Raw genomic sequence first — 14604 nt, 5'->3', positions numbered from 1 at the left:
TCTTTTAGGTCTGCATCCAAGACAAATCTATCAATGATCGATACCTCCGGTGGCTCGTATCAGGCGGTCGTATGCGAAGAGCTGAAGAAGCCTCTGGTTATGAAAGATTTATCTCGTCAGCCATTGCAAAATAGCGAGGTCGATAAAGGACAGTGATAGTTCTGTAATCGATGTACTGTATCTAGTGCATTCACGTTAGGTGAATTAAATCAATCTGTAAGAGTTGTTAGTACTTTTAATCTTAATCTTACTGCATACGATAAGTAATGCCATAGTGGATAGCTGCTGTAATTTATCGATTGTACACGAATAAATTGAATTATGGCAAGTTAATACGAGAGAAACGATTAGCCAGTTAGAAACTTTTAAATTAATTATTATTAGTAAAGATAAAGTTACTGTAATCTTCAATTCCATCTCCTATTTTATACAGGTGAGAATAAAAGTCGAATATTGTGGCATCAATTATGCAGATATTCTAAAATCGATGGGACTATATCAAGAACGTCCTGAACTACCTTTTGTTCCAGGTTGAAATATACTGTACAATTCATAGATTTATGTCTACTATTATAAATTGTTTAACATTCCAAGCTTAAAGATTGATTAATTACATGATAATTAGGATGTGAACCTGCAGGAACTATCATAGAAGTTGGACGAGATGTAACCGGATATCAAATCGTAAGTTAGAAGTAGAAAGTAATATTTTCTCATATATTATCGATTGATTGATTAAGATTGTACTGTGCGATGCATAATTGCATATCTTACTGTAGGTCAGACTATCGTAAAGTTAGGTAGACTGTACTGTTGAAAATTGTGTTGTACACGTACAGTGAAATATATCCCTTAACAGTTTATTGATAAACTTTTAAAACGTGAATAAATAAATTTGCGTTCGATTTTTTAATGTCTACTCAATACATAGGAAAGTTGTATACATAAATTATAACGTAGTATAGACCTTGTTAAGCACTGATAAAAGTACGCTAGCACAATTAAACTACAGGAACTGATTATTTAAATAGCTTCTAGCTAGTGCCATTTAATACAAAAATATTAATAATATGAATAACTGTATTTTACTACAGGGAGATAGGGTTATCGCTCCGATGCACTTAGGAGGATATGCGGACGAGTGTGTTAACTATACTAAGGTAAATTCATGCATACTATTTTAGAGTATAAGAAAGAATACAATTGCATTAGTTACAATGAAATAACACAAGTAGACATTAAATTGAACTATTTTTGTTACTTAATTGAAGTCGGTATGGAAATTACCCGATAACGTCAGCTTACAAGATGCAACCGCAGGCTTAGTGTCATATGGAACTGCTCATATGGCATTAATAGCTAAAGCTAGTACTCAAATAGGGTATAGATCGTATAGTGTATTCCTTTTATTGTACTATTATTATAAATACTAAAGATAGTTATAACGGATAATATAATTATGACTAATTATGACGATGTAGAGAAACAGTGCTAGTTTCTGGAGCAGCTGGTAGTGTCGGACTAGCCGCTGTAGACATTGCTGCTAATGTAATCGGAGCTAAAGTCATCGCTATAGTTGGAGATGATGAAAAGATCGAGCTGGTTAAGGATAGAGGTGCTACCTATGTAATTAATCACCGAAAGCAGGACGTAAGAAAAGAGGTATAAAGAAGTATACAATTTCTATGTATAAAATTTAATATAAATCGATTATAAATCTGATTTACTCGTATTTCAATAAATTATATAAGATACTCTTTAGTTTACAAAGTATACTATTTAGTATATTGATTAGCATATAAGCTCTTCATTATTACTTACTGTTACAGATTTTAGCAATAACCGATAAGAGAGGCATAAACGTTATGATCGATAACGTAGGAGGTGATATGTTCAAGATCGGATTACGCAGGTATTTTACAGTATTAAAAACAATTACAAATTACCTACCTATGTAGTCCAAAACATTAGAGATTTATATCGAATTATCATAATATTCAATTTTAGCTAGATCGAATACCGTCTAATAAGTTATATACTGCATAATCAAACGAGGCTTTTCATATATTGGCGACGTATGAGTAGAAACTATAGCTGTAATTCTGGCATTCGTTTACTACATCATTATCGATTGTGAAATTAGTTGATTAAGTTTGCATAGGTCTATTTTCATTAGTTTATAAATAAACATAAATAGCACTATGAAAAGTTCTAGACTGGACAGCTCATAATAATCTTGGTCGTACGGAGGCCTAATAGAATGGAATATACTATGTAGGAACATCACAAGACTTAAATAAGCTATTCGAATACATTATACGCGTATATTAGAGTTATTATATTCATCACATCACGAGATCGATCAATTTTTACCATGTAGTGTTACAACATTAGTTCTCTACGATATCTTGTTATATTGTAATATAACCAGAGAATATGTTTACCAAATCAAAATAGTCTTATTCTGTCCTTACACTGTCGTCAGAGATTACAAATAGCGTTTACGATATACTGCAATTTGGTCGTTTTACATGTGGATCAAGAGTTTCTATAACTTATTTGTATAATAAGAGATACAATATTAAATTAAAACTACTTTACTAGAGCAAGTATTTTAAGATTTGTCGTATAAGACTTAAGTAGCATCCATGATATTAGTGAATATAAATGAGAGAATATTTCAATCAATCGTCTTATAATTGTTCTATATCTGAGTTATAACGATAAAATGAGAATCGATACGATTTACTTGATTTTATTCATAGATATACTTTATGATAAATTTTTGTTATTTCTTTTTTTAACTAATAGTATTGCAATGGACGGTAGAATTGTCCCTATAGGATTTGCATCCGGTCAAATCCCAAGTGTACGTCTATTTTAAATATTGTATTACTATACGATGTTAAATTACTGTCTCATATTAAAATATAGCTTATTCTCCAACAGGGTAGGCTGAATATTTACTGACAAATATATTGATAATAGTAGTGTTATTAGCTACCTACATAAACTACTACTTCAAAGCTAACGAATCATTAATTACTACTTAGATACCTGCTAATATTTTACTGGTTAAGAATGTTTCAGTCAGTAAGTAGCAAAATCTTATAATTATTATCATGCTGTCCAATTTTTTTACTAGTGTAATAGTTAAGTATATATTTGATAAATCGTTGTTTTGATCTTCATCAATTATATTTCTTTGCGTCTGTCAGTTGGACTTTTTTGGGTAAGCCTAAAATACGTAATTTTAAGTTTAGATTTAATTTACGAGATAGAGATGGAATTGATATGTAATTCCGTTAAAATTTTATAAGCATTGTAACTTAGTAAGCTACCTTATTATATCTACAGAGCAATTATGAACTTTTTGATCACGAAAAATTTTCCGAATCTGTAACGACGATTTTACAATTGTGCTCTGAGAAGAAGATTCGGCCTCACTACTCTAAAGTGTTTCCTTATAATAAGGTTCCTTCCATTGATGATAATCATCATGAATTACGAAACTTCTAATACTGTATACGTAGTCTTGAAATATTTGTATTAATGTGTTGACTATAAATGTTCTCGAATGACTAGGTCAATCAGGCTTTTAAATTCATTCTTGGTCGGAAATCAACAGGAAAAGTGTTACTTTGCCCGAATCATTGAAAAACTATAACTCAATTTAACATTACTAGATTTGTACCGCGTTTACAGGAGTTTATCTGTAACTAAAAAATGCTGGATTAATTACATTTACAATTCTAATAATGCAGTTATATCGGAATTCAAGCCTAAAGTACTCAAGTAATCATTATACAAGTGAAATTTCTAAAGTTTAAAGCTTTTACTACAGATGAATTAATTAGTCGATGATAATAATTTTCAAACTATTTACAGTAAGCTCCCTACACTCATTTTTTACAGAATAAGATTACTTACATAATTTTTTAGCTCTTGTTATCCTACTTTATTACTGGTAAGCCAGCTATCAAGTATACGCGTACATTTTACTTCAGTAAATACTATACGAGTTATCATTAATGGATTTAAAGTCTACTTAAGCTAAATATTCATACGTGCATGAATGATAACATTACATATCATCTACAATATCATCAATAAAAACTAAAAACTATATCAAATTTGCTATATTATTCTGAGGATGAGTATAAAGTTCAATGTGTAAACTGGTACTTGATCTACTGCACGAAGTGAAACGTTAAAAATGACTATTGCTTTGCTGCAGAAGTCAGTTGTCTCCTATCAATAGCGGTTACATATGTAAATAAATTACTAAATCTGAATAACGTTCGTTAGTCATTTTATGAATTTTAGAAAAAGACCAAGGATGTAGAAATGTGAGGTCGTTCAAAGCTTATCCTAAATTTAGACGAGTAGGATTAAATTTTATATCGCACTTGAGATGTGTGATTTAACTACTGTATGTAAGCTGTTGTACACGATCGGTACTAGATTGGGTTAAGGCAAAAGGTATCAGCAGAAACGCTATCATATTTATAAAAACTTGTATCACCGTCTAAATAATTAACAAGATTGTAAGTACGTAAAATGGTTAATTTTTCACATCGATAGGACAAATCGACTCAATTTGTCAGTTTTGGTAATTTATTTTGAAAATATGAAGTGATACCGTAGTATATTCGAAATAGGAGAAAAAAATGTATCACAGTTACATTAATAGCCTTAAGAAAAGAAGCAGGCGATATTGTTTTCGGCTAATCCATTGTTATAGCAATTTTTCCAGTTGATTTGCGATCTTTAATAAACTGGAAAGCTTCGTTAATCTAAGAAAATATTACAAGACCAAATTTATAAAACAATAATAACTACTGGTTAGATATATCGACTATTTCAGCTGAGTTATGATTATCTATTTACTACATGTTCGTACTGTGTGACGTAATAAAATTGACGACGACCGAGTAATTGAAAGATCATTCAATAATACCTTGTTTAAGGGGAATGAGGCACCAACATGCGGGTGAATCTTTCCTTCGCCAAGTAGCCGCACAACCGAATCTATAGAATGTTTATATAACTTTGGATCTTTAAAACGGTAGGAGCCCTAACATAAAAGATTAATTGTGAATTTTTCGTATTTTAAAATTAAGGTCAATATTTATTCTTCTATAGAAACTGTCTTCATCATTCAACTTGATCTTCTTCTCTTACCCAATATAATCCGACTAAAGAATAAGAAGAATTGTAATAGATGTTTTAAAGTAAGAAGCAATTTCACAGGTATTGTTCATTTACAGAGTATGTTTAAACTCACCGGCTGATATATTCTTTACAAGAAGTATATTAGCAGGTATCTACTCATGATAAAATATTTAGTTCTATATCAGTAAAATTAGTAGGTGTAATTTTATTTATTGTCGACTTTTAAGGCGTAGAGGTAATTTAAGTATATAATTATGATACGGAAGCAACAAACCTTAGGAATGCTACCGGATGCATACCCAATAGTAAGCAATCTACCTCCGAAGCCGGTACTAGTCGTTTACAGATATTATCAGTTAGATTAGGAATTCATTACCGTATTATGTTTAATTTTATTTTGTGATACCATCTTAAACACTTTTCAAAGGTATCGCCCCCTACGGCATCAAAGACTACATCAACGCCTTTACGTTTAGTAATTGATAAAACCTACAAAAATTTAATAGCAAAAACACATGCTTAACAGCTTGTATGCTATCAGCCATAGAGATCCATAATGGGTGCCATGTGATATGTCAGATATTGATTAGTGTTTTCGTATTACTAACTTCCGTTTTTATATCTTGTTCCCGGTAGTTAATAGCATGCATTGCTCCTTTCACTTTAGCTAATGCTGTCTTTTCTGCACTTCCAGCAGCGCCAATAACGTTAGCTCCAAATACATTAGCTCCAAGATCTACTGCAGCCAAGCCGGTCCCACCAGCTGCAGCAGTAACTAGCACAGTTTCTCTGTAAAATTGAAGGTATGATGTTTACTATTTAGTAATACGTAAGCTGAACGAAGTTTACTAATGAAGATTTGATCTTGTTCATATATTGTTTTTAAGTACAAAATAATGTCTACTACGATACAAGAATTTATTTATACATGTTATAAACTACAAATATACTTTTAGATTTGAAAAAATCTGATAGCTATCGACTGCTAACCCTTTCTTAAGTTCAGCTCGACGATCAAAAGCCATGTAAGCAGTAGCGTAAGATACAACTAGCGTTGCTGCAGTCGCATAGCTCACTGTATTGGGTATTTTCCAAGTAGCCTATGAAAGTACAAATCAGTTAATGTTCCGTTATACTTGTATATTAGGTAAGATTGCTCATGTTGCGATATGAGGCATACCACAATCGAAAATGTATTCTATGTTGATATTGATTTAATAAAATATTATTCTGTGTCGTTTTAGGATACTGTAGTATATGATGAATATATAAATGGGCTACGATAGGTTTCATGCTTTCGTTATACACGGTCACAACTTACATCAACATCAGTAATACATTGTTCTGCGAATCCATGAAGATTAACCAACGCTAGTACCTTATCTCCCTAAAAGGAAAATTATTAGTGATGATACGCTGCTTGTATACAGTAAGTCTAGAAAATTAAAAATTTAGCAGCAACCTATGTAAGGGTAGTGAATGGCGTCGTTAAGTACAGTATAATAAGATATATTTATCTTAAAATGAATTACATGATAAATTAACGTCTTTTACCTATTCTCCACCTTGAGCTATAAAGCTCACATACATTTGTTGTACAGTTATTATAAAACATTTCAGGTATATTAATTAATGAATTTCGATTATTCAATCTTGTCAACTTTACCTTCTTGAAAGTTGTGACATTAGAACCAATCTCGATGATATCGCCTGCAATTTCTGTGCCTGTAATAACATAATTAATGATAGATTAGCCATTATTCAGTACCCCACGCGTCAATGGTATTGATTAATTCTCTATTTATTTTCGCATTATGGTAGAAAATAGGAACACAGAGCCAGATCAGAAATTGCAAATAGGCATTTGTACAGTACAGTATATATAAATTTTCTTTCTTCTGTATAGCGGAAGTAAACCTCTTGGTTGTTAATAGTATAGGATATTACTAGTTATTTAGCAATACATGAATGAAAATTCGGTCAGATTGTAATCTACTCGTATGTTATTCTACGCGTAAGTTGCAAACAAGGTCATTTTTCTGGTGATTACCTGGAATAAATGGAAGATTTGGTTTCTCCTGATAAGCTCCTTGGCACATGAGGATATCGGCGAAATTGATAGCACAAGCCCGAATCCTTATACGTAACTGCGAGTAGGATCAATAGATAACATAATTGATTATGATGGAAAGATTATTGCCAATAAATAATTCTAATTTTAATCCATTTTCAGTGTAATGATTATATAGAATAATGTTGATATTTTTGATCAACAAGTGATGGTCTTTTCTCTTGATTATGTACGCGTATGTAGTCTACGTTTTCAATCTTCTTTCTACAGAAATGATAATACAACATGGATAGCTATACCATTTCAGAATTGCTAACCTCACTTGGACCAAGTTGCTTGGTATCATAAACTTTCTTAATAACTAATGGCTTGTTCGTTTGTGCACAAAATGCAGCCCGGTAAGCGGCGCCTGTACTGGTACTCGATGCACCTGTATTGGTAGTTTGTAAATAGGAGCTAGACAATTTACTTGCATGCGATGCTGCTGAACGTAGTAAACGTTCTGGAGGAGATACAAATTTAGGCATTATCGGTGTGTATAGTTTCAATTTTAAAATTGAACGACAGTATAGCCAATGGAATCACCAGACTAGAAGAGTCTAAAATGCTTTATTGCATGCACTTTTGAACTGGATAAGTTGAAGGCTTAGCGAGGTGTGGCATCGACCTCTACTGTATAATAAGTGTATATAGACGCTATACTGCAAAAGGAAGTGTAATCTTATGATCATACCGGGAATAGGTGAAAGAGTCACAAGAGAGGTCACACGTGCAAAATGACTTGTCATCCCTATTATTCTGCTACAGTATTACCCATTAGTCGGAGTTCAAGCGAACACAGTAAGCAACATTATACTACTCATCACTCATATTAGTACTACTATAGGAATACGTCTAGTGTTGCAAAAGGCTGCGAAAGGAGTTGATGACAGCGACAGTCAATTTGCACAATATCAGTATGTCAATACTGTAGTTTCAACAACTGACATCTGCGATTTCCTTTATTGATAGTTCAAAAATGAACAAACATTCAGTCATCACTGCTATTCTGGGGTCATGGAATGAGTCGAGTAGAGCAATACATACGGTGTGCAGCATACTGTACACCTTTATCAAGTTATAGCAGTTAAAAATGGCTAGCAAGATCTGGTCCGCTAGAGACTTGACTTCGAAAGGGATTTCTCTGAGAAGTCCTGGACCAGCCTGCGACTGTTTTTACCCAATAATTTGACGATGTATCTAATATTTGAGTTTCAGTACTACAATGTTGTAAAGTAAGCTTCTTTACACTTATCAAAATGGAATGGATATCGATATGTTGACGTAATTTTTGTATTAATTAATTTATTTATATACAGTGTGTATCAAAGTATTTTGCCACTTTGAAAAGCATCAACCAGTGATCTTAATAAGCAAATGCTGACTAAGAGTGTACAGTAAAGTACAGATACTGTACTGCAAGCAAAAATAATGTCGCGGTACTTCTTGGATGCATTTATCTACTCGTAGCGGCCAAGTTATCCTTAGGTGTGACATTTCTTTCGTCAAGAGGGTATGGATATCAATATATTGACGTAGTTTTTGTATTGATTAACTGATATGGAGTACAGTAGAGATACTGCACTGCAAGCAAAAATAATGTCACGGTACTTCTTGGATTCATTTATCTACTCGTAGCGGCCAAGTTATCCTTAGGTGTGACATTTCTTTCGTCAAGACGGTATGGATATCAATATATTGACGTAGTTTTTGTATTGATTAATTGATATACAGTACAGTAGAGATACTGCACTGCAAGCAAAAATAATGTCACGGTACTTCTTGGATGCATTTATCTACTCGTAGCGGCCAAGTTATCATTAGGTGTGACACCGTCTTGACGAAAGACGGTATGGATATAGATATGTCATACTGACGTAGTTTTTGTACTAATTAATTGATATACAGTACAGTAGAGATACTGCACTGCAAGCAAAAATAATGTCACGGTACTTCTAGGATGCATTTATCTGCTCGTAGCGGCCAAGTTATCCTTAGGTGTGACACGTCTTTCGTCAAGACGGTATGGATATCAATATATTGACGTAGTTTTTGTATTGATTAATTGATATACAGTACAGTAGAGATACTGCACTGCAAGCAAAAATAATGTCGCGGTACTTCTTGGATGCATATATCTGCTCGTAGCGGCCAAGTTAGCATTAGGTGTGAGTATATATGACATGACAATGACAAATATATGTCACTATAGATCATAACGGTCTGAACCGGACCGAACCTTTCTCAGGTCTAGGTGTGACACCGTCTTTCGTCAAGACGGTCAAGAGCCACGTATGCAGACAGAAATGTACTGTAGACGATACTGTATATTATACTGTACACTGTAATATGCGTACTGTAGGGTACAGTACACGGGTACAATACCGTATAGTACAATGTACTACAGTACAGTAACATATAGACTGTACACTGTACACTTTAGATACTGTGGTTGCAACCTTTAAGAATAATACAGAGAAGTTAGACTAATAGTACTACAGATCAAGATGGCCAGCAACGCCGAGAAAGGCAGTCCTAGTAGCATTGGCAATGCGCCATCAAGTAATCCATTATCACGTAAATTAAATAAAATATTAGAAACACGATTGGAAAATGATAAGGTAAGCTACTTTACTGAACGTTTGATAGACTCGGTACTTGCTTACTTTACACATAGAGCGTATCGAGGTCAAGATATGTTGTTTGCAGTTTACGATCAGTAGTATTGGCATGGATTGAAGCGTTTACATACGAGTATACCTTTGCTTTCTTCAATACTTCTTATGAATATATCCAAAGCACTGTAATTGTAATTTTATACTATCATAGGATAGCTAGTCGATAGTCAATGGTCATAATCTTGTTCACTTGAAGAGTGCTATACATGTGGAATATAACATGGATAAGATCATTTATCCCTTCGCTTTCTTCAATGCTTATGAATACGTCTATCATACTGGAGTTGATAACTTTGTGCTGTCTTAGGATAGTCAATGTTCATAATCTAGTTAACTTGAAGAATACTGTACATGAGGAATACAATTACTACTACATGGCAGTGTAATTGACTTGTAACTTATTTTGGAAGTAAAATACCTTCTGTGGAGGGTATCTTGATACAATATAGTATAGGGCTGTGCTCTTATCTATAAATTAAATTAAAATTTTCATGATTGTATACAACGTTGCTAAGAACTAATATAATTATATAATCAATCTTCGATGATAGGATATTTTAGAAGCATTAAATGCTTTGTCCGGATTTTTTGTACGTAATGACCTGAGATCAAGAAGAAATCTTCGTAGTGATATCGAAAAGAGGAGTTTAGCCATCAATGAACAGTTTGTCGATGCATTTGGCAAAGTGTATACGGTAGGCCAACCTATTTTGATAATTCTTTGAAATTGACTACCAGAAACAACAAGTTTTTATTGTTTTGATTCTAATATTGGGAAACGAGATCGTACTGTTATGTAGTCTACAAATACAACATAGGCAAACTGATAAAAGGCATCACTTTCAATGCCAACTCAAGTTAGTTTCCACTTACAAAGTGGAAAGTAAAAAGTATGCCAAGTAGAACTCGCTATCAATAAACCTTTACGACGCAAAAATCGTACGATACATCTTTTACCATGTACGAGCACAACGATTAAGTATAGGTAACTTGATCGTAGCTTTGAATGTCATTCTTTTAGAGTTTTAATACATTACGAAGTGAAATTGAAGCCATGAATGAAAGCTGCAACCAAATGACAGAAAGACTAATGGTACTAACTAACCGTTGCAATGTCGTACAACGAACTTTCCACTCTAAAATTCTACAAGTAAATAATAGCTTGGTATTTTTTTTCCACACTTTTCTCAATGGATATCATTAGGCTGCAAAATCAGAAACATCGGACCTTATCACTAAAACTTCTAAATTACATAATGAAAAGTAGGTTGTTGTAAACATTCAATTCTCTTCTACGTTTATCGATATTATGGCTGATTCATTTATAAAATCATGATTATACGTTAATATATTAGTATTAAACTATACATCTATAAATGGATATTAAACTGTAACGATAATTTAATTTTACGTGTTATAAAATGAAGTGAATCAAACCCTATTAAAATTTCACTTAATCGTAAAATTTTATACTCTAGGCAACAGCTGCAGATGAGAGCCAGGTTAGCCAATCTTTTCTTAGAAAAATTTCAGTTAAGTCCTTCCGAAATCAAAATCCTTCATGGATCTCGCAATGATCCTATTAAAGAGGTAATTTAAACAGTAAAATTGAGGAAAGAGAATTATTATTCCCTTTTCTATGAATAGCTTATATACATTAACTGGTGATCGAATAGATTAAGCTCATGCTGACAATTGTTATTTATAGGAATTCTTCGATGCTTTAGATCGTGTAAAGCAAATTCATAATGATTGTAAATTACTCTTACGGACGAGTCAACAAACAGCTGGGTTTGTTTCATTTGTCAAATATCTGTATGACTAGGACTAGGGAGAATTTATACTTAATGCAAAAATACTATATTAATTCGTTTAACAGGCTTAAGATTATGGAATCTATGGCTTTAAGTCAAGAGGCAGCATTTGAAAGGCTTTATCGCTGGACTCAATGTAAATTGATTTTTGATTCACTTTTTGACTTGTCATATTAAAATATACCATTTTAATATTTGAACATTGCAAACTTATTTGAAGCCGAATGTCGTATGCTAACTGGGGATACGACCGAAGTTTCTTCTATGCTTACCAAAGCCATGGAAGCCTTACAGGATCGGCCTGTGTTATTTAAGTTCGTAAGATTGCTAAGATATCCTATAATCGGGCCGTTTTTAAAAGTTATGCTTGATTTTTCAGGTATTCTTTAGATGAAGTTAGTAGCGCTAGACGAACAGCAATAGTTAGAGGTTTCATCGACGCACTGACACGTGGAGGACCAGGTGGAACTCCTAGACCTATAGAAATGCATTCTCATGACCCTCAAAGGTATTCATACTCGTAGTATAACATGTTGTAATATGGATGATGTATTTTTTACTCTTACGTTAATCACTATCATTTTTAAACAGATATATAGGCGATATGTTAGCCTGGTTGCATCAAGGTGTTGCATCTGAAAAAGAATTACTTCAAAGTCTACTTAAGAAAGTACTGGCTACTGGTAAGAATTTGTTGCCTACCTCAAACCATGTTGACTTTTAACTTTACAGTCTATAAGGGCACAATCGTAAAAGCTAATGTATAATAAATGGTACGCATTGACTTAGATACTGCTGCCCTTGTTAAGGAAGTGTTGACGCATGTAACTGAAGGTGTTTGTAGACCATTAAAAGTGAGTTTTCGATCTTTGCAGTTATGCAAATTGCATAAAGCACTTGTAATCGTTAATTAATAAATATTTCTTTGAAGGTACGAATTGAGCAAGTGCTCATGTCTGAGCCGGGGCCCAAAGTTATGTTTAAATTAAATAACATTATCAAATTTTATTGTAGTATTTTAAGGTATGTGATATAAATTTATATTTAACTACTGTATTTTAGTTCATGTTGGCATCTATTTTGAATTTTCTTGACCTATACTTATAGGGCTACCTTGACGAACGACAGCCCATTAGTTAATTGTTTAGGAGAGATGGATAATCTAAGTATGAAAATGTTCTATGCATCTCTCAATAGTCATTCAGCGAAATTGCTAGATAAGGTTGTACTTATTTTCATTGATTTTGTTCGTTCCATTTCATAATTATCATTGATTTAAAGTTTTGCTTAATTTGTAATGATTATTGACTTTAGATGATTTGTTTCACTAGGTGGAATTACCTCCACCAAATTTAGGGCCAACGGAAACTCTTATTCAGGGTTTGGTTTTGCTTAGAGAATTACTAGCTTCGTATGATGCTCCCGTGGCAGAGTTAGAAGATCGACAAATTGATTTAAAAAAAGTAAACTAGAATTAGATTGCTGCTATAAATTGGTTTTATGATACAATGATAAAGTGCTACGTTACATGAATTTGATCCAAGCAATTGATCGCGTCATACAGCAAACTAAGAAATATTGGACATTTTTGTAAAGAATTTTTGCATAATGACTATGTTATTCTATTCAAATAGATTCTTTCATGCATCGTCGATCCATTACTTCAAATGTGTACGGTATCAGCCGCAAGTTTAAGCGCTGCAGATATGGCCTGTTATATGATAAATTGTATATATTGTATCCACTCCACTTTAGCTCTATACGAATTTACTGACGATCATTTGGAAAAGCTTAAAGCTCAGGTTTGTTTTACCATCGTCTATAAGGCACGATTATTTTATTGTAGTGTTGCGTTTGTATATATACATGTACACGATATCATCTCCATATTCATGATATTAAATTATAAATTATCTTTTAGATTGATGCTCACATGGATACATTGGTATCGGAACAAGCAGGGTATATTTTAGCTCAGTCTGGATTAGGCTTTATTTATTCTACTCTGCAAGAACAACAAAACAACAAGGTAGGAAGAATTAAAAAACTATCAACCAGTAATATTTCGTACTAATTCATCCAGGTCATCAAAATCTTTAATTTTCTAGATTCCTTTATCATCGGTTCACGGCATGGATGCAAAATCCGTAAAATCTGCTTTAGTAAAATTTGACAGTTATTTATCGTCGCATGACGCTTTGCTTATGCCGCATTGCGCATTATTATTGAGTACCAAAATACGTGAACGAGTACAAAAGCAATCCGTTGAATTAGTTTGCAATGCATATGAATCGCTTTATAAAGCCGTGTACAATCCTTTCAATGAATATAAGGAACCGTCGTCTGTCATAATTCATACCTCAGAACAGGTCAAGAAGTTATTAACATAGCGGAAAAAGTGACTTTTTAATTTTAATTTTAAGTTCGGTACTTGCTTTAGGTTATTATTTTTAAAATAAAGAGATTGTTATACTACCTTTCGTAACATCTATTGCAGGTATTGCACGTATATGAGTTTCGCATATTGAACAAACTTTCCACCCATGCACGCAAGAATATGAATTACAATAATGAGTGGGTAGAAACAACGCACAATATTGTTCTATCTGCGAGCTTTAACTGAACGCCATTCCTCCAGTGGAACAGTTGAAGAGAAGACTTTGCAACGTTATTTGTAGATTGAATTATAACAGGGTTCAATTTGAAATTTAGTTATCGGCCATCACGCAAGATGTTTTTGTACCTCTATGGAAGTTCTAATTAATCTTGAATGAAGCGCGCCGATTTAGGCGTCTCCTAGGCACTAATCACAAGTATGCCATCGGAA

The 14604-nt window shown here is 33.1% G+C and overlaps 3 protein-coding genes across 3 annotated transcripts; 2 read left to right on the top strand and 1 right to left on the bottom strand.

Moving 5' to 3' along the window:
- Positions 1-33: 33 nt before the first annotated feature.
- TRIADDRAFT_52178 (uncharacterized protein) lies at positions 34-3519 on the top strand (the record flags this gene model as incomplete). The annotated part of the gene is made up of 9 exons (XM_002108776.1): positions 34-138; positions 434-530; positions 626-684; positions 1095-1160; positions 1272-1381; positions 1482-1662; positions 1830-1912; positions 2812-2869; positions 3358-3519. 9 exons carry the CDS (start codon positions 34-36, stop codon positions 3517-3519), a joined length of 921 nt encoding a protein of 306 aa, XP_002108812.1.
- A 1208-nt stretch (positions 3520-4727) lies between these two features.
- Positions 4728-7773, bottom strand: TRIADDRAFT_52177 (uncharacterized protein; the record flags this gene model as incomplete). Its single annotated transcript, XM_002108038.1, has 11 exons — positions 4728-4796; positions 4961-5077; positions 5450-5507; positions 5582-5664; positions 5784-5964; positions 6166-6275; positions 6497-6562; positions 6842-6900; positions 7226-7322; positions 7564-7676; positions 7716-7773. 11 exons carry the CDS (start codon positions 7771-7773, stop codon positions 4728-4730), a joined length of 1011 nt encoding a protein of 336 aa, XP_002108074.1.
- Positions 7774-9792: 2019 nt separating this feature from the next.
- Positions 9793-14167, top strand: TRIADDRAFT_49713 (uncharacterized protein; the record flags this gene model as incomplete). Its single annotated transcript, XM_002108775.1, has 17 exons — positions 9793-9906; positions 10515-10658; positions 10985-11056; positions 11168-11226; positions 11442-11553; positions 11672-11754; positions 11843-11913; positions 11998-12091; positions 12157-12285; positions 12369-12460; positions 12567-12631; positions 12709-12800; positions 12885-12999; positions 13109-13240; positions 13412-13579; positions 13699-13806; positions 13886-14167. The coding sequence occupies 17 exons, from the start codon at positions 9793-9795 to the stop codon at positions 14165-14167; spliced, it is 1932 nt and encodes a 643-aa protein (XP_002108811.1).
- Positions 14168-14604: the final 437 nt, after the last annotated feature.

This window comes from Trichoplax adhaerens, genomic scaffold (genome assembly GCF_000150275.1).
Source record: "Trichoplax adhaerens TRIADscaffold_1 genomic scaffold, whole genome shotgun sequence".
NCBI lineage: Eukaryota > Metazoa > Placozoa > Uniplacotomia > Trichoplacea > Trichoplacidae > Trichoplax > Trichoplax adhaerens.
This window is presented reverse-complemented; position numbering and strand designations above follow the sequence as displayed.